The following is a 23,530-nucleotide window of genomic DNA, read 5'->3' as shown; positions in this document are numbered from 1 at the left end:
GAATTGTCAACCCCTCTTACCTGGATATTTAATTTAAGTTTGAACTCTGGTATGGTCCCTAGGGAGTGGAAGTTAGGCAAAGTGGTTCCTTTGCATAAGGGTGGCTCTAAAACTGCGGTATTGAATTACAGACCAATCACCATCTCAGGAGTAGTGGTAAAAGTATTGGAAAAGTTGGTTAAAGACAAAATTCAAGAATGGGTGGATCAGGATATGATACTCTATAGAGGCCAACATGGTTTTGTTAAAGGTAGATCCTGCCTTAGCAATCTATTAACTATTCATAATAGAATAACATCAGAGTTGGACAAAGGAACTGGCTACACAGTGGTACTTCTGGATTTTGCTGAGGCTTTTGACAGGATACCCCATAGAACACTGTTATGCAAATTGGAGCAGATGGGAATGGATATTAAATTGGTGATATGGATAGGAGAATGGCTCAGGGAGAGATACCATAAGGTGGTGTATGGAGGAGCCGAGTCCAGAATGAGGCAGGTGACCAGTGGCGTACCTCAGGGCTCTGTGCTTGGGCCAATGTTGTTTAATTTGTATATAAATGATATAGGAAACGGCTTAAAGGGAGATATTCAGTTGTTTGCTGATGATGCAAAGTTGTGTAGTGCAATAAAAAATCAAACTGATGTTGAAAGTTTGCAGGAGGATTTAAATAAGCTGGTAAAATGGGCAAAAGAAAATGGATGTCAGTTCAATGTGGAAAAGTGTAAAGTCATGCATTTTGGGATTAAAAGATTACCAGCTGTGTACTACATCGATGGAAAGGTACTCCAAGAGATTGATGAGGCTAGGGACTTAGGGGTATTGGTAGATAGGGAGATGAAGTTCAGAGGACACATTGCTAAGGTGTCCAAGATTGCACATAGGATTACTTGGTTGTTGTGGAACACACTGACATCCAGAGATAAAGAGGTTATTATTCCCCTTTATAAAGCATTGATACTTCCACATTTGGATTACTGTGCTCAGGTCTGGTCACCTGGATTCCTTGGAGATGAGGAGGCTGTGGAGAGGGTTCAGAGAAGAGTGACCAAGTTGGTGAGTGATATAAAAAATGCTCCCTACATTGATAGATTGAGAGCTTGTGGATTGCAGAGATTGGTTGATAGGCGAAGAAGAGGGGATATGATAGAAACATTCAAATTACTAAAAGGTTTTTATAGGATTGATGCAGGGGAAATGTTTCAGCTGTGTGATAGTGATGGAAGAACAAGAGGTCATCTCTGGAAATTAAAGAAGAGTGTGGTTAACAAAGGTGTCAGAACGAGGTTTTTTGCCTGGAGGGTGGTGAATGAGTGGAATTCATTGCCTGACTTAGTTGTGAGCTCTTCGTCTGTAAATGAATTCAAGAAGAGATATGACAGATATTGTTTTGCTAGTTTGGGTCTCCCGCGACGAGTCTACTGACTCCATGGAGATACCCGTAATAATAATAATAAAATAATAATAATAAGTACCCAAAAATCAAAAATAATGATAAATATCTGTGCTTCTGACCAAGACAGGATATTAGAAAAAAATTGCAAAAGTAACAACAGAACTCCAAAAACTAAAACTGCTATGGACAGATAACAAGCTTACAATTACAAACAGTTATGCCTTATGGACATACTAGAAGATGAAAAGAGGTTGCTAGCATTTGAAATGAAGTGCTACAGATGACTCCTGAAGATTCCATACACTGATTATATCACAAATTTTAAAATAAAACAAAGAATCAATTCTTTTGCCAGTCAAAGAGATAACATCATGACTAACATTCAAAAGAAACAATTCATCTTGCTTGGTCATATCAGCAGATCCAATGGCCTCCCAGTGCAGTTTCTTGAAGGACTTATTCCAGAAACTCAGAAAAAGAGGCACACCTAGAATAAACCAGATAGACAATATAAAAAATTGGGCAGGTCCTTCATTTACAGAGCTGAAAGCAAAGTTTCAATCAAGGACTAAATGGAAGATTTCTATGGGGAATATTTCCTGATATCTACTCAATGGCCTTTTGTTGACTATGTGAAGAAGAAACTAAAATCTTTGTCATATTTTCATTTCATGTTTAGTATTATTTCCATAAAAATAATAAATTTTGATTATGAACTGGACAAAAACTTCCATTGAAACTGTTAGTTTTGTAGTCTGTATAGCAGGCATTATATTAACATTAACAGAATTGTAAATGTAAATGTACTGTAATGCAAATTATGATGGTATGTGAAGTTAGCTATTATTGTATGAAATCATTGACAGTAAATTATTGCTTATTACCTCAACATTAATCAAAGATAAGTTATTTCTCTTACTTTAATTATATATGAAAGCTTGAGGTACCCACTGAATAATTAATTAACACTCTATAGTATAATTTATCATGAAAAAAGGGAAAGAAGAAAAATAGATAAGAATTTACTCCTCTCTCGCATGTGAAATGTTGTATAGTGTAAAATATTCATTCTAAAATATTTATACATTGAACTGCTATCTAGGGAATAAGAAGTTATTAAAATAAATTATTACACTTGGATTTCCAGTCTGTTTTGAGGCCATCTTCAGAATTATATATAGAGTATATACAGAAAACATAAACTTATAACAACTGTGGTAATTCATTTCCCTAACTGTAAGGCAGAACTACCTTCTAGGGGGAAAGGGGACCATAATGAGCATAATTGCCAAAACTCTAGGTTCTAATATCAATCCTAATAATTAATGTCCAGAATACATTTAGGATTGATATTAGAACTTTAGAGTTTTGGCAATGAATAATGAAGAAACTTGGGTGGCAAGTTGAGAATCTAGTACAGTAGGCCATTTTACAGTAGGCCTATCTGTTTAATTTTCAGCACGTGTTATTATCAGATCTTGAACTATCTAGAACAAAGTTATTCCTGGACATAGTGTACACTAGTAAATTATAAATTTGAAGCAAATGACATTTACTGTCATAATTCTTATCTTGGCAAGTTTTCTGGGCTCTTTATGTTTATTGCAAGTATTCTGAGTTATTTCAGTTACTCTTATACTGGAGTTTAGTGACATGTGGAGAATTGGTGGAGGATGAGGTTGAATCATAGTTGGCTAAATTCTTAAAATATTGAAGCCAGAATGGTAGAATGATTTTAATGAATACTGATGTCAGGGAGGTAATTGAATCAGTCAAAATAATAGAATTACTAATTGAAGACTTTGCAAGAGTACAGCAATCCCTCGATTAATGCACCTAATGTGTTCTTTAAAACAGGTGCATTAATAAAAAATGCACTAATCGAATATAATAACCTATGGGAAAAAGTATAATTCATTCCTCAAATTTATTTTTTGATCCTGAACTTTTTTATAAAATAATTAGGGTATGTCTCAGGGACTATTTAAAGGAAAACCATGAAGCTGAAAGACAATAATAAAGCATATTCAGAATATAAATTTATTATTCTACTTCCTAACAGATAATTGAGCTAACATAGTTTAGCAGCCATTCTGTTTCTTTTTTCATACAACTGACGGTATGGCCTTATTGCCTCTCTACTACTTCTGCAAAGTTTACTGCTTCTCTCTTCATCAGGGTCAACCTCTAAGCATTGTTGCTTATAAACTTTGATTTTCTGAAAAATATTTTCAAATTGTTTCTGTGAAATCTCTTTGGGCTTATCAGTGATTAAATTTTCTTCATATTCTTCAGGATCATCCCACTGTGCATCTAAATTTAGCAGGTCGGAATTACTCAATTTCTCAGAATGAAATTTAATTAACTTAGAATTTGAAAAGCCTCTAAAATCATTTTCACAAAGTGGAAGAATGTGCTACCAAACAGCTCGTTATTGCTAGCAGTAATTTCATTCGACTTTATAACCAGGATGAGATTTCTCTTATTTGGCCAGAAAAGTCTTTGAAGGCATTCGTTTCCAAAAAAGGTCGGTTCGGTTTCATCAACATTAAATATTTGTTGGTCACAATATCCCCCCCCCCCCTTCTTCCACAATTTTCTTCGAAATCTCTGGCTAATTTGTGGCCATCTCCTTATCTGCACTTGCAGCTTCACCTGTGATTAGAACATTAAGTAGGCTATTTTCTTTATGAAACGCTCAAACCACCCAGCACTAGCATGGAAATTTTCTTCTTTTCCATCATTGATAGCCCTTTCAAGCTTGCAGAGAGACTTAATGCTTTAATAAGGATTTAATGATTTAATAAGGTCAATGCTTAGTGGGATCCGTTTTTGGTTACAATCTTTGATCCATGTAGAAAGAAGTCTCTCTAATTCAATCGTATAGTTGATTCACCCATTTTATGTTCTTGTCCTATCGTCTTTTTCATTTTTCTTTATTATTTCAAGTTTTTCTTCAAATGAGTAACTTTTCGAATCTTTTTCACACTTTCACTATTTTGCTTACTAATTCTTTTACTTATAATTAAAGATTGGAAAAATACTTTAATTTTTGTTTTCTTTTGTTTGAAAAATTGTTTTCCTTACTTGTAAACAATTGCAAAGGAGGCACGAGATATGATCAGCAAAATTCTATGTAATTAGCTGACGACATAAATTTTGGCGGTAAATTTGGAACATAGTGTACATGGAAATAGTGTAGTATGCCATTAAAAAATAACTTTGTAAAATGTTTTAAATCGGTAACTAAATTATTTATCCTGGCGAGTGATTTTTTTAAAATAGTTAGCCATAAAAAAAATGTATAGATAGAAAATTTTAAAATCTGTAACCCCATCTTGACTACTTCATGTAGATCTGGGTGCCAGGATTTATTAGTGATGAGAAGTAGGTGGAGAGGATCCAGGAGTGAGTTGAGTCACCAAGATGGTAGCAGGTCTATGGAATGAACCTTATGAGAACAGGGGATTACAGAAGATTTGTAGGTTATAGAAACTGGTTGATAGGTAGAGAAGGGGTGATATGATTGAGATATACAAATTACGAGGGGTTTTTACAAGATTAATTCAGAGGAAATTTTTCAGAGCAGGTCTGGTGGTGGTGGTGTTAGCAAGGGTGTTAGAACTATGTTTTTTGCTTGGAGAGTAGTGAATGCATGGATTAGATTTCCAGATTCTGTTGTTGGTGCTATGACTGAATGAGTTCAAAGCAAAGTATAATAAATAATGTACAAATATTGGATATTCTTGGCATGATGTTTAGGGCCTCCCTCAATGCATCTAAGGACTCTTTGGAGTAGCTCATAATAATAATAATAGTAACTGAAAGAACTCAGAATACTTGCAACAAACATATTAAGCTCAGAAAAGCAAAGTGTTTATATAATTTTAGTAACACTGATGTACCCCCCCCTCCAAAAAAAAAAAATCAGGCAAAAGCAATTTGGAAGGTTATTTTTATTCAAACATAAATTATTATAGAGGTATTTGATTTTTAACATTTGCATTATAATAAATTACAGGCATGTGAAACATTTTTTTAATCATTAAACGTTTTTATTAGTTATACAAATCCATTATACTTACAGTAGAAAAATTATTTTCAATAATAAAAATGTTTAATGAAACAAATGAAATTTTGGGAAAAGTTCCAACTGCTCAAATGAATTTAAACTTTTAATGCAATCAATTTGAACCACTAATTTTCAATGCAATTGCGCTGTTAGCTAGATACAGCCTAACAGAGGTCAGTTGATATATGTCAAGAGACACCTTTTGTTTATAACTTCCTTTAGATTTTTTAGTTATTGAAAAATTGATTATAGAGTAGACCTGCATTTATCTATGACAAAATAGCAACAAAAGTATAAAAGTAAAAAAAAAAAAAAAAAGAAATTTTAATTTAAAAAAGGTGGTTGTATCCCTTAAAGACATCTTGCATACTCCTGGGGTTATGCGTAACAAACTTTGAGAAACACTGCTCTAATTATTAAGCTTACTTATTTTTTTAATAGCAATATTTAACTTAATAAAAAAAATCTTTCAGTTTATTATTATAGTTTAATATACTAGGCTGCCTCCTAGAATTTTTCATGGTAGGCAGCATCCCATCTTATGGTTAAGAAACAGAATCAGTTTACAATATACTTTGTTGTAAGCCTCTGTGTGTGTGTGTGTGTGTGCGTGTGTGCGCGTGCGTGTGTGTGCACGCACGAGGGTTGTTTGAAAAGTGTGGTAAAAAAAATAAATAAGTTAAACACATTTTTTTGGAAAAAAATCATCTTTATTTCTCAACATAGTCTCCATCAAGGTCTACACATTTGGTCCTGCGAGTTTCCAATTTTTTCATCCCATCTAAAAAGTAGGATTTGTCAAATTGTGAAAATAATCATTGATAATCAAATCAAAATAATCACAGCCTTGATGACATCCTCGTTCGAAGAAAATATTTTCCCACCAAGCAAATTTTTAAGTTTGGGAATGAGAAGAAGTCACAGGGGACCAAGTCTGGAGAATATGGTGGATGTGGAACCAATTTGAACCTCATTTCATGCAATTTTGCCATTGTGACAGTCGATGTATGGGACGGTGCATTGTCTTGATGAAAGAGCACTTTTTTTGTGCACCAATCTTGGCCTTTTTTTTTCTTTAGTTCTTCTTTTAAATAGTCCAACAATGACACGCATAATAGACTCTTGTTATTGTCTTGCCCTTTTCCAAATAGTCTATCATGATAATTCCTTGGGAATCCCCAAAAACAGTGGCTATCACCTTCCCAGCTGACAAAACAGTCTTCCCTTTTTTTTTTTTTTTTTGGTGCTCTTTCTCCGGACATTATCTACTGCTTTGACTGCTGCTTGGACTCAGACAATGCAAAACCCTGGTTGAAACGTCTTTTCACATGCGTTTTTGATCGGCAGTCAACATTCGCAGCACCCATCATGCACACAGCTTTTTTCATGCAGGATATTATACACCTATTCAGTTGAGATGCCTACAATCTCAGCTATCTCACACACTTTCACTCGGTGGTCTTCCATAAAGATACCATGGATTTTGTCAGTCATTTCCTTCGTAGTGACCTCAGTTGAGCGTCCGGGGTGCGCTTCATCTTCAATGGACTTACAACCACGTTTAAACTCATTTATCCAAAAATAAATAATCTTTAATGCTGGCACAGAGTGCCCATTAACTGCATCTAACTTGGCTTTGATCTGTGCAGCCATCCACTTCTTCAAATAAAATTGTTTTATCACTGCATGAAACTCATTTTTCTCCATTTTTATGAAGAATGCAAACATGGTTGTTTTGAATGTTTGCCAAATGAGAACTACGCATTGCATATAGCTAAAATTTGCTTGCTAGGGGTCATGAAAAAGATTATACGTGCCGACACAGTTATAAATGAACGAATTGTGTCACCGTCTATTGGAAATTTACGAAACTTTTCAAACAACCCTCGTATATATATTCCTGAGGATGGTCTTATCTTAAAGGCTGAAATGTCAAACATAATAATTATTTCTTAAATTTTTATTCACTAAATGATGGATTACAGTGAAAGATAAATTAATAAATGTAGCATTTGAAAATTAACAACTACATTTTAAGCGCTATATATATATATATATATATATATATATATATATATATATATATATATATGCATAAAATTAAAAATAAAGAATAATAAGACAGTATTCCAGTTCGTTGCTGCTATAGAGCAGAATGGTGCAAAGAAAGATGTAGATGATTATGCGTCATCAAATTAGCAAGAATGCAGGCTGAGTAATGATTATGGGGAAATTCAGCTACTGAGTATACAGATTGGAAAGCAGAAGGATCACATGTTGGGAAAAAAATGGAATTTATTCACCTACTAAGAAAATAATTGAAACAAGCATCAGAGGATCTGTCCTTAACCAACGTAGCCACATTGCCTCTCGCTAGGAAGAACAATCATGTGGTCTTCACTTTGAATGTTGCCAAACTTGTAGAATTTTCAGTTTAAAAAAAAAAGGGGGGGGGATATATATGAAAGCATGGGAGAGGTAATTGTGACAAATATAGGAGGTAGCTTGAAATAGTGCCATGCCATAAGAATCTGCAAGGGGAGGATGTAAGCATTGCATTCATTCATTCATTTTGTATGGTGATTCAATGACTGTAAGCTCCTTTTACGGGGAGGTACGGCTCCGCCTTAAACCCCCCCCCCCATTTTTATCCTGGCTCGGGACCGGCATAGCTGACAATTCAGACCTATGGCTGGAGGGATTGTCTTAAGTATTCCTGACTGTATCCGTGTGTGTTCATGGGGCTGCTTGCGGGATGAAAAACCCCAGATAAACTGGGGGGGGAAACCCTGCTGTCCACACCCAAGACTGGCTAACTTGGCTTTGGCTGAGGAAGATCCTTAAGCTCCTCATGTCAATGTCAATGGGAATCAAACCTAGGGCACTCCTTCCCCAGGCATACAGTTGCGAAGTTCATAGCCACTAGGCTAACTGCATGGACAGCATTGCATTGAAAAATGGTGAATGAGTGTTTGAAGGAAGCAGCCTCAGGCTGTATATCCAAGATCAGAAGGTTAATCAGTAGGAGTTACGTGGGAGTAGTATCATTAAGCAGGATCCGGGGGGGGGGGGGGGAGTTTTTGGTTGTTTTTTTTTCACTTGGTTTATACTATAAATTAAATATGCCAAGAAATTATTCTCTTGGTTTAATCCTTTATCCAAGTATAAGCAAACAAAGTTTGCACATGAAGTATCTTTGCAACTGGGCTACTTGTATGTAGAGGCTAATGACATCACATCAATTGCCTTCATAAAGAAAGACTTAGGTGTTGTTCATTATGCATAATAAGCTTAATACTATAACCAACACAAAGAGGGAAAAAATAAGTTTATTAAATTCTGACTTAAATCAAATACAGGCTGTAAATTGCTTAGTATACTGTTCCATTTACACTACATACTGTAACTGTTCTATATTGAACCACGTTTCTCTTGGCACCTTGTCATATGTCTTGTCCAGATCTACAGAGCTTAAATACAAATCCTTGTTATATTCCCATGATTTCTCAACTATTTGTTTTGTAGTGAAAATCTAATATAGCTGAGTGTCAACCCAGCTTGTTTTTTTGCAAGTGGTCTCTTCCACAGTTTTTCTTGTGGAAGAAAACTTTGCAAAGTATACAGTTTTTTCAAGTATACTTGTATAAATTTTACCAGGACTATTATTATAAAGAAATTCCTCTGTAATTCTCACATTCAGTTATATTTCCCTTTTTATAAATGGGTACTATGAGAACTCTACCTCAATTATCTGAAAATTGATCCTCTGACTATGCCTTCTGAATTATACATTTTAATCACTAAAATTTTTATCCCTCCTATTTGTGCATTTTTCTGGTTGTTTATCATATGTTCCAGTCTTTCCATATTTCAGGATTTTGGTGGTTTTTCTACCTTAAGTATTGGTATATGCTGCTAATTACATTCCTTCAGAATATTTTGCCACCTTCATGATATTTATTTTCTGTGTTCTAATAATATTTGTTTAACTAGTTTTAGACAATGCTTCATTTTCATTCGTTTTTTTTCTCTGTATTCTCTCGGAGCCCATGCTGGAAATTTCTGTATGCTTTCTTCTTTTCCTATGACTGCCTCTGACTTCCTGAGTTCTACCGTGTAGTTCAGATTTTTTTTATCCTTGCAGAGAACCTCACCACATGCCTCTGGCTGGCTGAAGGCTGAATCAACATTTCCTTTAAGGTTTGCCACTGAATCTCCAAGTTGCAGTTCTTGCTTTCAAATTCTCTCTCTCTCTCTCTCTCTCCCTTGAATAATATTTGTAAATCTCATCTTTGATGTGTTTTAAAATTTTATTATACACTTTTCTTTTCAATACGATATTCAATTTTATCTTCTCAAAACTAAACGGTGATCACTTCTGATTTCATTTGCATACAGAAATAACTTGAGGATAATGGTTGGCCAAGTGGTTAGCATATCCATTCTCCAGCCAGAAGGCTGCAGATTCAAATCCTGCCATGGGCATGGATGTTTGCGATCGACTGTCAAAATACTAGTGGTGGTGGTGGTGGTAGATGGCTTTGGTGTAGATGATGAAGATAATTGTGGTTAGTGAAATGAGTGACACAGAGTTGTAGAGTAGATGACCTCCCTCGATAAGCCTTTGGACTTCCTGGAAGTGTTATGCAATAATAATAATTAGAATATATTTGGAACAGATTAGAACATTCAAAACCTGTTGTTGTAATTATAGCAGTAAATCTAATAGCATATAATATAATGTAATAACTTTAATAGTGAGGTATTGTCTTTCAGATATTTTCTTGGAAATGTATAAAAATTTTGATGAATCACTAATTCAATGAAATATGAAACTGCTTAGACTGCTCTCTCACTAGTCCTCTTACTTATAAGTTTTTTTTGTTTTCCCTCTGCATTATTATAACACCTTTTTATATTGTTGCCTCTTTTGTATTTTTAATAGTATCCTGGTGTGGCAGAGGGAATAGAAAGTGATATTAATAACTTATTAAGTATTATGCATATATGGAATATTTTACCCAAAGGTATGAAAATTTTTAATCATTTTTGTACTCAGAATTCAAAAACTTTTTTAATAAATTTGAAAAGAATTTAATTTGAATGATTGTCTTAATATTTTTCAGAACTTGAGTATACAAAAGTGCTATTTAATAGGTACATAAAAACAGTAAAACCTTTCTTTTTTCTTCTTTCAAAAGCAGTCCCATGAATTGTTGCAAAAATGTGATGTTGGAACGTGGTATTAGTAATAACTAGTCCATGAAGAGGAATCTAGCAGAATTTGTCATTTTTTATTAGCTTTACTCTAATTTTCTGTTTTTATTTTTTCTATTTTTTGCATCATATAATCTTTAGAGAGTATTCAAGTGTATCATGAAGCAAGTAAGGATGACACAATTACCCAAAAGGATGTGCTACAAAAGCAGTAATTAGTATTATTACTTATTTTGTACCCAGTAGTGGATTGTGCAAAAAGTTGAGAAAGAATTATTGCAGTTTTTTTCTTTATTTTTACAAACTATATAATTTCTTTATATTAATTCTAATAATGTAACCTAAATGTTGTTTGTTTTCCCAGGTGCCATAATTTCATACAGCATGCTGGCCCTGTCCATCTGCCCAATGTTTCGACCATTCTGAATTCAGAAAACTAATATTGTTAATGCATGTATGACACAAATGGTTTTATTTAATTGATAGTTTATATGATTTTGAATATTTTTACCATTGGCATTTGTTTAAGATTAAAGAAATCGACTTTTTTATAAAATAATTATTATTATTATCTGAGACCTCTAGGGAGTCAAGAACTCATTGAGGAAGGCTATAAATCACTCAAACCAGCCGTCATATCTTCCCTTAAATTCAGTCATACACTAAATGCACTCACTACCCCTAAAGGCAAACTATTCCACTCACTCACTGCTCTGTGAAAGAAAATCCTAGCTCTTACTTCTTTCTTGACTGTTAAACTTAATTTCCATGGATTTCCCATGTTCTCTCTCTCTGTCTTACATATAATAAAAAATTTCATCAGATGATATCTTATAACACGCATTCAAAAGGTTATAGACCTCTATCATACATCCCTCTTTCTCCTGTTAACTAGAGTCTGTAATCCACAGACTCAATCTTTCTTCACAACCTAAATCCCATAAACCAGATATAATCTTTGTACCCTTTCCATAGCATCTTTATCCCCTTGGAACTTGGGAGACCAAATCTGCACACAGTAATCCAGGTGCTTATCAAAGCCTTATAAAGAAGCAAAATGAACTATCTTATCCTTACATGTCAAGGTTCACTTCAACATCATAATTATCCTCTGAATTGTATTTACAACTTTTGCTATGTGACCTTTGAACTTCAAATTCCTATCCGCCAATATGCGAAGATCCCTTGCCTCCTCAATTTCTTGTAGCATGACCATGCTATATAATATGCTGCTGAAAATCTCATCATGCCAAAGTGCATAACCTTTACACTTGCTAACATTAAACTGATAGCCATTTTTGTTTGCCGACATTTCCAGCCTATTCAAATCATTTTGTAAGTGCAGAACGTCAGTAGCATCCCTGATTGCCCTGCCTATCTTCGCATCATCAGCAAACAATTGCACATCTGATGTTAGACCCTGCCTGGTGTCATTAATGTATAGATTGAATATTAAATGGTCCATGGACTGAGCCCTGAGGTACACTACTGGTCACCTTAAATCTGGAAGATTCACACCCACTGTATACCTATTTTTGATATTTGTCTGTCAACCATCCCCTATCCAAGTCAAGAGCTTATATTCCAATTCCATATTCTCCAGTTTATACAACAGTCATAACATTGTTATAAAATATGAGCAAATTGCTAAAACATGACTGTCCTTTAGTAAACCCATTCTGCTCCTTGCAGGGTATAGTTTGTCTACCCATTTCTGTATGCGAGTTCTTACCAACTTCTCTGAAATCTTCACCACCACACCAGAGATATTGATAGGTCAGTAGTTAGACACATCAGATTTTGCACCACCCTTCTACAATGGAACTATCATTCCTTCCATTCCTGTGGTATCATTCCTGAACTGAGACTCAAGTTATACAAACATGTGAAAGACCTAGATAATTCAATTGAACATTCCTTAAGGAAACAGGCTGATGTTCCATCTCTTCCTATAAACAAATTCTTATCCAGATTATCCAACAGCTCTTCAACTTCTTTTCATGAACCTCTAATTCTTCATCCCATTTAGCAGAACACTGTGTGCCATGTTACATACACTTGATTGATATATCTTGGCAAACTGAACAATCTCGTTAGCTTCCGACACTCAAGTACCGTTAGCATTCAATAAAGTTATTCTTTCACATTCATTCTTTCTTTTGCTTGTGGCATAACAATAAAATTCTTTTGGATTGCCTTTAGCTTGCATGGCCAATTTCTTTTCATACTCTGATTTAGTTTTCTGCACAATACTCGTTACTTTTCTGGATTGAGCTTTATATATTTCATAACTCCTCTCACTCTTATTCTCACAATATTCTTTTCTCATCATCTTCTTCTTGTGGATGTCTTGCTTAATAAGGTTGCACATCAATTTCACTCCCAACTTATTTATTCTTCAAACACTAGGGAATCTATTCCTAGTGTTTGAAGATTTCCTCCACATTTAAACACTTTTTCAAAGATTCCTGTGCATGGTTGACATTTTTCCATTCAGTAACTGATACTGTGGGACCTAAGATAGTATTCTCCTAAGTTGATTATAATTTCCAGCTTTAGTAGTTCAGCATGTAATCTGTTTTAATTGGAGTATCAATATAATTAGATACTCCCAAGAAAGCACAGTATGATTACTGTGACCAATTGGTGGTAAAATAGCCATATTCTTAACAGAGATTCCCCTTCTGACGCTATGAGCAAATTCAACACTCTTTGACCTCGAGTTCCTTCTTTCACATGCTGCTTGAGAAAGTTGTCATGCAACAATTCAATAAATTCCTCTTCTTTCTTATCATGAGATTTCTCTTCTACTCAATCAGTGTTTTGAAAATTAAAGTCACTCATAATGATCACTCATTTGCACCCATAAGGCTAAATTGGCAATGCATTTCTTCATCCCCTGCAACTGAGCCTCCAGGTTGGCAGCCACACCCCACCATATGTTTCATTCTGTTAACCTCCACTTCACACCAGATAGACTCAAACTCACTGTCATATGAGACAATGTTACCATCATGAATATTTTCTTGTGTTTTTACCCTAACTGGACTTAAGTCATCTATCGTTAGTAGTACTCCTCCTCCTCCTCCTCCTCCTCCTATCTTTTCTACATTCCTAAAAATAGTATACCCATTACCTTCGATCCCACTTACTATATCTGATTCTGATAGCCAGGTTTCACTAATACCAACAATCTTAGGCCACCACTTCCTATTCAATAAAGCAACAAACTCAACCCCTTTGTGTCTGATGCTCCTGGCATTTGTGTATAGACATAACAAATTACCACCTAGCCTATTCATATAATTAGATATGCAATCTGTTTGGTCTTGTTCTAGAATTTTCTCTTTTCCCCTCCCCAGGCATACTTAAAAGGTCAGAATCCAATGCCTGTTTTTCCACCCCTTTACCATACATCACCATGTTCGAAGACATTCATATCTTTTATCATGTTTTCATACCATAGCTGAACTTTCACACACATTTTTCCCATTCCTCCCTTGATGATCTAGTTTCCCTGCCTCTCTGCATTAGGTCTCATACCAAGAAGTAATTTCTTGAAGCTCTTGATGCCAAATAAATTCAAGTGCAGGCCATCCCTCTTATACAAGTCTTTTCTGCCTTCAAACACACTCCACACATCTAAACACTCGCATCCATTTCTTCTACACAACTTGCTCGTGAAATCATTTGTTATCATCGCCCTCCTTAACTTGGTACTGTCATATCTGGGTAAATGATTTAAAACATACTATAGGTCTTAAAACTGAAAAAAATTTTAAATTATCATGATTGTTAATAAATAATTATAAACCTTCATTTTGTTCATAAGTGTGTTCATTCATAAATTATGAGTGTTCATTGCTATAAAATGTATGATATTTTTTCCCTTCATATCTCATCGATTGATCACGCTAATATATAAATAGGATTTTTTTTTTCCTGTGTTACAGTCATAGGCCAGTTAGTACAGTGGGAGTACTATGTTTTGCATAATTTGGAAACCTTGTTCTAGAGACCAGACAGAATTTTTCAAGCCTCGTCAGGCCTCCAAACAGGGCAGCAGTTATCTCATACCAGGCTATTAAATTCATCTCTTACCTAAAAGTTAACAAATTACTTCAATTGGTAGTTACACAAGGTAAAAATTAGCCATTAAGAAAAGCATATAAATTGACAGGTACAAGATTAAATGTGTGACAATGACGAGTCTCAAAGTTCTATCAGTCCTTTCTAACACCCATCGAAATGGATTTTGTCCACCTTTCAGTATATGAGATCCCTAACGGTCTTCTGTAAACCACATCTCAAAAACAGCTATCCTTATCCTATCAGACTTCTTTAGGTCCCAAGTTTCACATCCATAAGTCACTGTTGGAAAAACATCCAGAATCCTCAGCTTTGTTCCTGTGGAGATAGATCCATCTCTCCATATGAATCTATCTGGAGAGACAAGTTACTTAAAGACTTCTCTAAAATTTGGAGAGATGGATCTTAACCATTCCTAATCTTCTTATGTCTTCTTTTCATTATGTCTATGGAAAGTGCATATTGAAGCAGTTAAAATTATAATAAATGTTAAGTAAAAAACAAGTTAGAAAATGTCATGAATGAAGAACAATTTATTAAATAATGTTGTACTCTTTTTTTTTATAGGTCTTTATATAGAAAACATAGCAACAATTGCTAAAAAGGAATTGGCTTGGGAAGTAGATTACATACGTGAAGCTGAATGTGCAAGGCGATTCAAGTAGGTATAAATAAAAACAACAAAGACGAACTTACAATGTAAAATTGTCATGCCCTTTAAATTCTTTTTTTTTTCTATCTATTGTAAGAGAGAAAACCTGTACCACGTACAAAAAGTCCATATAGCTTCATTCACTGAGAGAATAGATGTGCAAATTCAAAGAAACTTAAAGTTATTAGGGTTGGCGAAGGTAATTATGTGTACAGGATCACTTGTGGTGAGTATGGAGCTGAGAAAGAATATTGAATGCAGATTCTCAGGTCTCAATTAGTATATCTTACTAATGCATTAGTATGCATTCATTGCAGTGAATGTATACTAATCTCTTCTAATTGACACTGGTTAGCTCATATTGGGCAAAAATTATAGGCATGGAGACTTGGTTAGCTGAGGAAGATATTGTCATGTGGTAGAATGTAAGAAATGTATATTTCAGGAATGATAGAGAAGAATGGGATTGAGGGGGGGGGGGGGGGGGTTGGCTAATGATAACAGAAAGAAATGCATCCAGCAGAAGCAGGAAGGCATTGCTGAAAAAGGCAATACATTTGAAATATTTAATGTGAGATAAAATCAAATACGACAAAATATATAGCTGATTGCTGCTATATGCTTGGGGGGGGGGGAGAAGATAAGATGATGTATCAATGAGGTTAGCTTAATGAGCTTGGGAACAGATAATCATTATGGAGGACCTCAGCTATGGTTACATAGATTGGAAGAAGGAAAGGATACGAGAAGGGAAAACAAATGGTATTTATTCAGCTTTCATGGGATAATAACCTCAAACAGCATGTGATGGAACTTACCCAAAATTTGTTAGTATTGGATCTGGTGATAGCATCAATGAATTTAACCCATAACTAAGGTAACCTAAAACCACTCTGCCTCCAACTGGGGAGCATTATCATTCAATATTGGCCTGGAAAGTGATTAATCATGTGGAATTTTCAATTAAAAAGATTGTAATTAATTATGGCATTACATATACTTCTTCATATACAGGAAGTTCCTACTTTACAAGTTTCCAGGTTTCTGAGTATTTTTCATGTGTCACCAAAATTGAAATTACGAACCTTAACTGCAATAAATAAATGCTGAACATTCATAAATACAGTATTTTAAACCACATGCAGTGCTATACAATGATTTTGAGGGAACCATCAGAGATTGTATGAAGAATAAAACAGCAGCAGCAGTTTGTTAATATTGCTAACCATATGCAGCTTGAGGTTTCTACAAATGATGTCACTGATCAAGCACACAGTGGAGAGCTCACAAACTATTTCAAGCAAAATGTTAGAAGCTGAGAACGAAGAAGATTTAGCCGAAACTCGTGTTTGTTCCTTCACTCTCAAGGGCAGTCTTGTCAAAGCATTTCAACACATAGAAGAAGCAATTAAAATTTTCAAGTCAGTGTTTCATATTTCGAGTGCACTAAAAAAATTGCAGATTAAAAAATGATTTTGCATGCTATCATGAAATTTATAGAGAAAAGAGAACTGTCTTATAAACAAATGACACTTATAATCGTCTTGATTCTAAAGGTTATGTTTTCCCTTTTATGAATAAATAAGTCATTATCACTTCTGTTTTTTAACTTTATTAGTTTGTTGTTGTTATTAAAGCTCTTTCCCTTCAGTACTACCTGAATTTTCAAGAAACGAAAAATCAGGTGTGCTAAGTGATAATGCTATATGTGGCCAGAAATTTTTTCTCAAAGCAGAGATGAACGAGTAGGGGCATTACTGTGGTGAAGTAACACTCCAGTGTATTTAATGAGTCATATATTTACACAGAGCATCCAGTTAAAAATCTGAGTGATAATACTGGCCCTTTTCATTCTCTTCCTCTTTTACTTTTCTCGCCATATTCTTTGCTCTATTTCTCCTGAATCTTTTTTTTTTTACTATCCTGTCTTCAAGATCCAGTCTCATCACCATATGCCATGCAGTGCAGCCCATGAATATCCTGAAAGGGAGAGATCATGATAGTTTTACACTACTTTAGCCTCTCCTTCAGCGAGACAGGTAGTCCTGGATAGCCTAGACATGATCAGTGAGCTAGTGGGCTTGCTGCAAAGATCGACAGTGATGTGCTGGAATGCATCCATGGCATTCCATTCCTAAGCCTATTCATTGCTTGCCAGGGAGTGGATGTTCATGTTGCTCCATGGTGGATGGGAATCAACTGCTGAATCAAACTCCTCCTGAGAATGAATACTTTTTTATCCCATTGTTAAACTGGGGTCCTGAACAATTTCCAGCCATGTGCACAAGCAATAGAGACATCAACTGAACATCAAAATAAGAAACAAAAAACGTTACACATTACACCAAATGCACCACTTTTCTTAATCCTGCATTCAACAAAGTCACGTCCACTTGGAAAAATTTCACTCTTCTTCATCAAAGTTAGACCACCCGGTATGACTTCTAGGTCTGTAGGTAGCTCACGTGCTTTATCTTTGCCTGCCTCCGTTAAATGCACCCGGAATATATCCCAGACTAGCATGCTTTGTTGACCTAACAAGCTGCCTGGACGTATGTTCCATACTTGATCCATCCACAATTGTACATCTTCATCCATCCAACCTTTCTGATTGGCACGAACAAAGACACCTGGTGGAAATTTCATATGCTTTGGAATTGTCTTCCTTTTAAATATCACTGTCGGCTTTAATTTGGTTCCGTCTGCCATGCATGCTAGAACAACGGTAAAATGCGTTTTTTCATGTTCTGTTATTTTTATGAGGACACTCTTTTCTCCAACTGAGTTTACTGTTCGATTCCCAGGCATATCAAAGTACATGGGCATCTCATCCATATTGCCTGTTTGGGAAAGTTCATATCCGTGACACTTCCTTAATTTTATGATAAATTTATGGAAGGACTCCACTTTTTCTTCAGGCTGCTTTGGTAACTTCTGCACAATTTTTGTTCGGTGTTGTAATGTTAATGCTTTGCATTCCATAAATCTGTTGCACCACCTAGGCGAAGCAAGAAAAGATGAAATACCTGGTGTGTCCTTGAATTTACCATTCTTGAGTTGTAGAGCTCGAAAACGAATTGCATTTCTTGTTACTATAATGCCATCTTGTCGTTGCATCAAAATCCATTCATTTAGCTCTTCTTCAAGTTCTGGAAAGGATGCTACATCTCCACAAAGGGCACGTTTCGTTTTGGGGATTTTTTTAAGACTGCCTTTTTGCTTATGCCAAAGTCTAATATTACTCTCTGCTACACCAAATTCTCTCATAGCAACATTGTTATTATGTTCTTCTGCAAACTGCACCACACGCAATTTAAATCCTGCTTCAAAAGATAAACGTTTACGTTTCTGTTGGCTCATTTTATTTAACGAATAATATTTAAAATGAACTGTGGTTAAACTGATATAACTGTGCTAATATCCCACCAAGGGGGTGGAATATTAGCACTACTTACATTACTGGCTTTATGTGCAGATACGATGCTCGCTCAGTCGCCGAATGTGAGTGGGTCAGGTAGATTTGGTTGCATAAGCATTAGGTAGTATTAAGAGGTTATATTTTTTAAGATCCACATATAATGCGAACCCCTAATTTTGGACCATAAATTTTAACCATAAATTTTTCGCATTATATACACGATAATATACGCATTCTCCCAAAGTGAAATATATAATTAATTACTTCTGTTGGGAACTCAAAAATAAACTGTAATCAGAAATATCATGTCGTTAACAACCGGCTAGATAGCATACCCTCTCCCACCAATGATTTGGAGTTCGCAGTTACAAACAGTTACAAACATCCATGACCATTAATAGTCATGGATGTTTGTAATTGTTTTTAGGTGAGAGTTGAATTTCATCGTCTGTTATGAGACCACAGCACTGTTTATTTGGAGGCCTGAAGTGCCTTAAGTGGTTTCCGTGTTTGGTCTCAAAACAGCGTTTCTGGATCAGGTTAAAATAAATAAAAATTACAACAAAAAGTAAATAAAATAACCAAAATGCTAATAACAACATTTCCTGGCCAGCCCAATGTTGTACAGCTATAGTACATGCCGGTAGTAGCCATAAAAATATATCCTCCCCCCCCCAAAAAAAATAATAATAATAATAAAATAGTGGAATCACCGTGCAACATAGCTGCACTTTGTTCTTCTTCCCAAAAGTGATTCGGAAATTTTGTGAGGTTTGAGATAATTAGGCAGAATTAATTTACAAAATTACTTCATCCACCTATAAAAGAAATATCAGCATTTTTGTTTAGAATTATGCAAAGGAATGCAGCTGGAAATTTCTGACTTAAACTAGTTATTACTTGTGGCTCTCTAGTGTGACTTCTGGGAATTGTATCATCTTAAAGATGATAAGATTTTGTCTTAAAGATGAAACAGAAATTAGGAAACTCATGGATCGATAAAATATTACTATCACTGTATAAGAATAAAAATATGATGAAAATCTAAATAAAGAATACATAAAAAAACTATCATTTGTGAAATTTATCTCGCACTGCATTTACTTTTCATATATCAGTATCAATGCAATATTGTTTCAGTTTTCTAGTGAATAACATTTTCAGTGAATTTTCCCGCAATGAATTGTCCATGAACTTAGCTAATTTAGTATTTTGACTAATTTCTCTCTTATTCCATATAAATTTATTCAGTTAACTTCCTACCATACTGGCTTTGTTGATTCTGTTGTCTATTTCCATTTTTAATTTACCATCTTCACTAAAAATTGTGCCTAAGTAACTAAAATGTTTTACTTGTTCGATAGTTTTACCATTTATGATACAGTTGATATTTTCAATGTTTCTACCTATCCAAATTGTCTTTGTTTTGTTATTGCTGATTTTCATGCCAAATTTATTACAACAGCTATTCAATTTAGTCAGAGAATCTTGCAGACTGGTACTGGATTTATTTAAAAGTATGACATCATCTGCATAAAGTAAAGATCTGAGATTAACATCTCCAATTTTGATATCAGTTTTAATACCACTTTCCTTCATAATGTGATCCATATAAATAATGAATAACAGAGGGGATAATGGACATCCTTGTCTGACACCAGATTTAACATCAAACCATCTTCCAGTACTTCCTTCAATTCTAGCTGCTGACTTATAACTCAAATAAAGACTAAGCATTACTTGATACAATGCCCCACAGACACCATATTACAGTGCGTTTTGAATAGCTTTTCTCTTAGCACCTTGTCATATGCCTCTTGCAGGTTTACAAAACTTAAATACAGATCTTTGTTATCTTCCCATGATTTCATTACCATTTGTTGTAAAGTGAAAATCTGATCCTGACAGCCTCTATTTGGCCTGAATCCAGCTTATTCTTCACCAAGCTTCCTTTCCACAATCCTTCTCAACCGTTTCTCAAGTATACTTGCATTAGTCTTACCAGGAACATCATATGGAATCTCTGTAATTCTCACATTCAATTTTATTTCCCTTTTTATATCTGGGTACTATCACAGCTCTACTCTAATCATCTGGAATTCAACCCCCTCTATCCAGGCCTTCTGAACTATGCAGTGCAGCCACTGTATGACTTTTATACTTCCTTACTTGAGCATTTCTTGACAAATATCATCTACTCCTATCCCTTTCCACATTTCAGGCTATTGATCGCTTTCTCTACTTTAAGTATGGATATATATTCCTGATTACATGCCTGTTGAGTGTTTTTTTACCACTGTGTTGTCACTGCTTGTTTAATTTAGAAATTTTTTTGAAGAAATTACCTCATACATCAAGGATATCTTTTCTCCAGAACAGCCTCCTGAATATTTTGCCGCCTTACTGATATTTATTTTTATTTTCTTATCAAAGCCTTCTCATGACTTTTGTTTAGCTAGTTTTACAGAGTATTTAGATTACTTACATTTGTCTCTGTATTCTCTAAGAGCACAAGCTGACTTATTTCCCAGGAATTTTTGATATGCTTCCTTCTTTTCCTTCACTGCCTCTTTAACTTCCTGTGTCCACAATGCAGTTCTGATTTTTTTCTATCATTGCAGACTACATGCCTCTTTGGCTGAATCAATCACTGTTTTCTTCGGGGCTTGCCACTAAATCTCCAAAGTTTGGTTTGGGTTCTCAAACTCTTTCATTTTCTTTGAATAATATTTGTGTATTTTAGTCTACAGTTCACATCTGAGAGTTGCTCAACTTTTATTTGCTTTAAACTTTCTTACATATTCTTCTTCATCATCATCGTCATCATCATCAAATTCCTGTCAAGATTCCAGCATTATCAGACTTATATTTCTATCTTCTAAGGCTTTGTACTGTACAATCCACCTATATCTTGGTCTTCCTCTGGATCGTTTTCCTGCCAACCTGGCAGAGAACACTTGTTTTGCTAATCTTTCCTTGCCCATTCTGTTTAAGTGACCATACCACCTGAAATTAGCTCTGCTAATGCATTCTTGGATGATGACAATGTCAAGTTATTTCCTAATATCCTCGTTTTTAATATGATATTGCCATTAATGCCATCTGTTCATGCCCCTAATCTCAGGACTCTCATATCTGCGGTCTCTAGTCTTTGGTCAAGTGTTTTTACTTCTGACCCAGCTCTCAGATCCATAAGTTAAAATTAGTTTGAATGCTGTCTTGTATACAGCTAATTTAGTGTTTTGACTAATTTTTCTCTTATTTCATATAAATTTATTCTGTTGACTTCCTACCATACCAGCTTTGTTGATTTTGTTGTCTATTTACATATTTAATTTACCATCTTCACTAAAAATCGTGCCTAAGTAACTGAAATGTTTTACTTGTTCTATAGATTCCTCATTCATAATGCAGTTGATATTTTCAATGCTTCTGCCTATTTTCATTGTCTTTGTCATGTTTTTGCTGACCTTCATACCATATCTATTACAACAGTCAGTTGTAATAGATATGGTATGAAGTGGTATGATATGGTATTCTATTTAGTCAGGGAATTTTGCAGACTTGTTGCAGATTTATTTAGAAGTATAGCATCATCCACATAAAGCAAAGAGCTGAGATTAACATCTCCAATTTTGATATCAGGTTTAATACCACATTCCTTCCTAATGTGATCCATATATATAATGAATAACAGAGGGGGATAATATACATCCTTGTCTGATACCAGATTTAACATTAAACCATCTTCCTGTACTTCCTTCAATTCTAACTGCTGACTTACAACTCAAATAAAGACTAAGTATTGCTTGATATAATGCCCTATTGTCACCATATAACTGTAGCGTTTTGAATGGCTTCTCTCTTGGTACCTTGTCATATGCCTTTTCCAGATCTACAAAACTTAAATACAGATCTTTGTTATATTTCCATGATTTCTCAACTGTTTGTTGTAAAGTGAAGATCTGATCCTGACGGCCTCTATTTGGCCTCAGTCTAGCAATGCATAGCAATCGATTCTTTTCACTGTGAAATTCGATTTTTATCCTGCTCAAGACTAAATGGTGATCACCTCCAATTTCAAATCCTATGTACAGAGGATTACATACATAGTGAGAAAACATCACTATGAACAATAACATAGTCATGGAGACTTTTCTTATTCCTTGCCTCTTCTCTTCATGTGAATTTGTGCTATTTTTATGTTGGAACATAGTGTTAGTGATAACCAGTCCATGGCCTGACAGAAAACCAACAGGTATTTGCCATTATTGTTAGCTTTACTCTTTTCTCCAAATTTTCCCAGAATATTTCTGTATGTCTGACAATCGTTTCCTACCTTGCTATGTAGATCTCCATCAAGGACCAGCTTTTCCTTTTTCATTGTGTCAGTTGCTTTCTCTAAAGCCTCATAAAATTCTTCCACTCTCCCGTACCTTCTGTGGGATCATAGTTACAAATAAGTCTCATTGTCCAGTTTCCCATTCTGATATTTGCCCACATCACTCTACTTTAAATAAATTAAAGAGACCTAGAAATTATACTTAGTTTAATCCTTTATCCATATGTAAGCAAACATAGTTTACACCTGAAGTATTTTCAGGACTGGACTGGGGCAACTCGTATATAAAAGCTAATGACTTCATATCACTTGCCTTAGTAGATCATAATGCAGAGCACATATCC

General features: G+C 34.9%; 1 protein-coding gene across 1 annotated transcript in view; it reads left to right on the top strand.

Moving 5' to 3' along the window:
- Coq8 (ubiquinone biosynthesis protein COQ8, mitochondrial) overlaps positions 1–23,530 on the top strand; it is a 210,537-nt gene that overhangs the window by 121,375 nt on the left and 65,632 nt on the right. The window contains exons 8-9 of the mRNA XM_090398930.1: positions 10,414–10,495; positions 15,342–15,435. Coding sequence (XP_090255056.1) covers positions 10,414–10,495; positions 15,342–15,435 — 176 coding nt within the window. The remainder of the gene's footprint in view (positions 1–10,413; positions 10,496–15,341; positions 15,436–23,530) is intronic.

The sequence above is a fragment of the Typopeltis vanoorti genome, chromosome 1 (assembly GCF_054136105.1).
Source record: "Typopeltis vanoorti isolate ZY-2024b chromosome 1, IOZ_Tvanoo_1.0, whole genome shotgun sequence".
Taxonomy (NCBI): Eukaryota; Metazoa; Arthropoda; class Arachnida; order Uropygi; family Thelyphonidae; genus Typopeltis; species Typopeltis vanoorti.
This window is presented reverse-complemented; position numbering and strand designations above follow the sequence as displayed.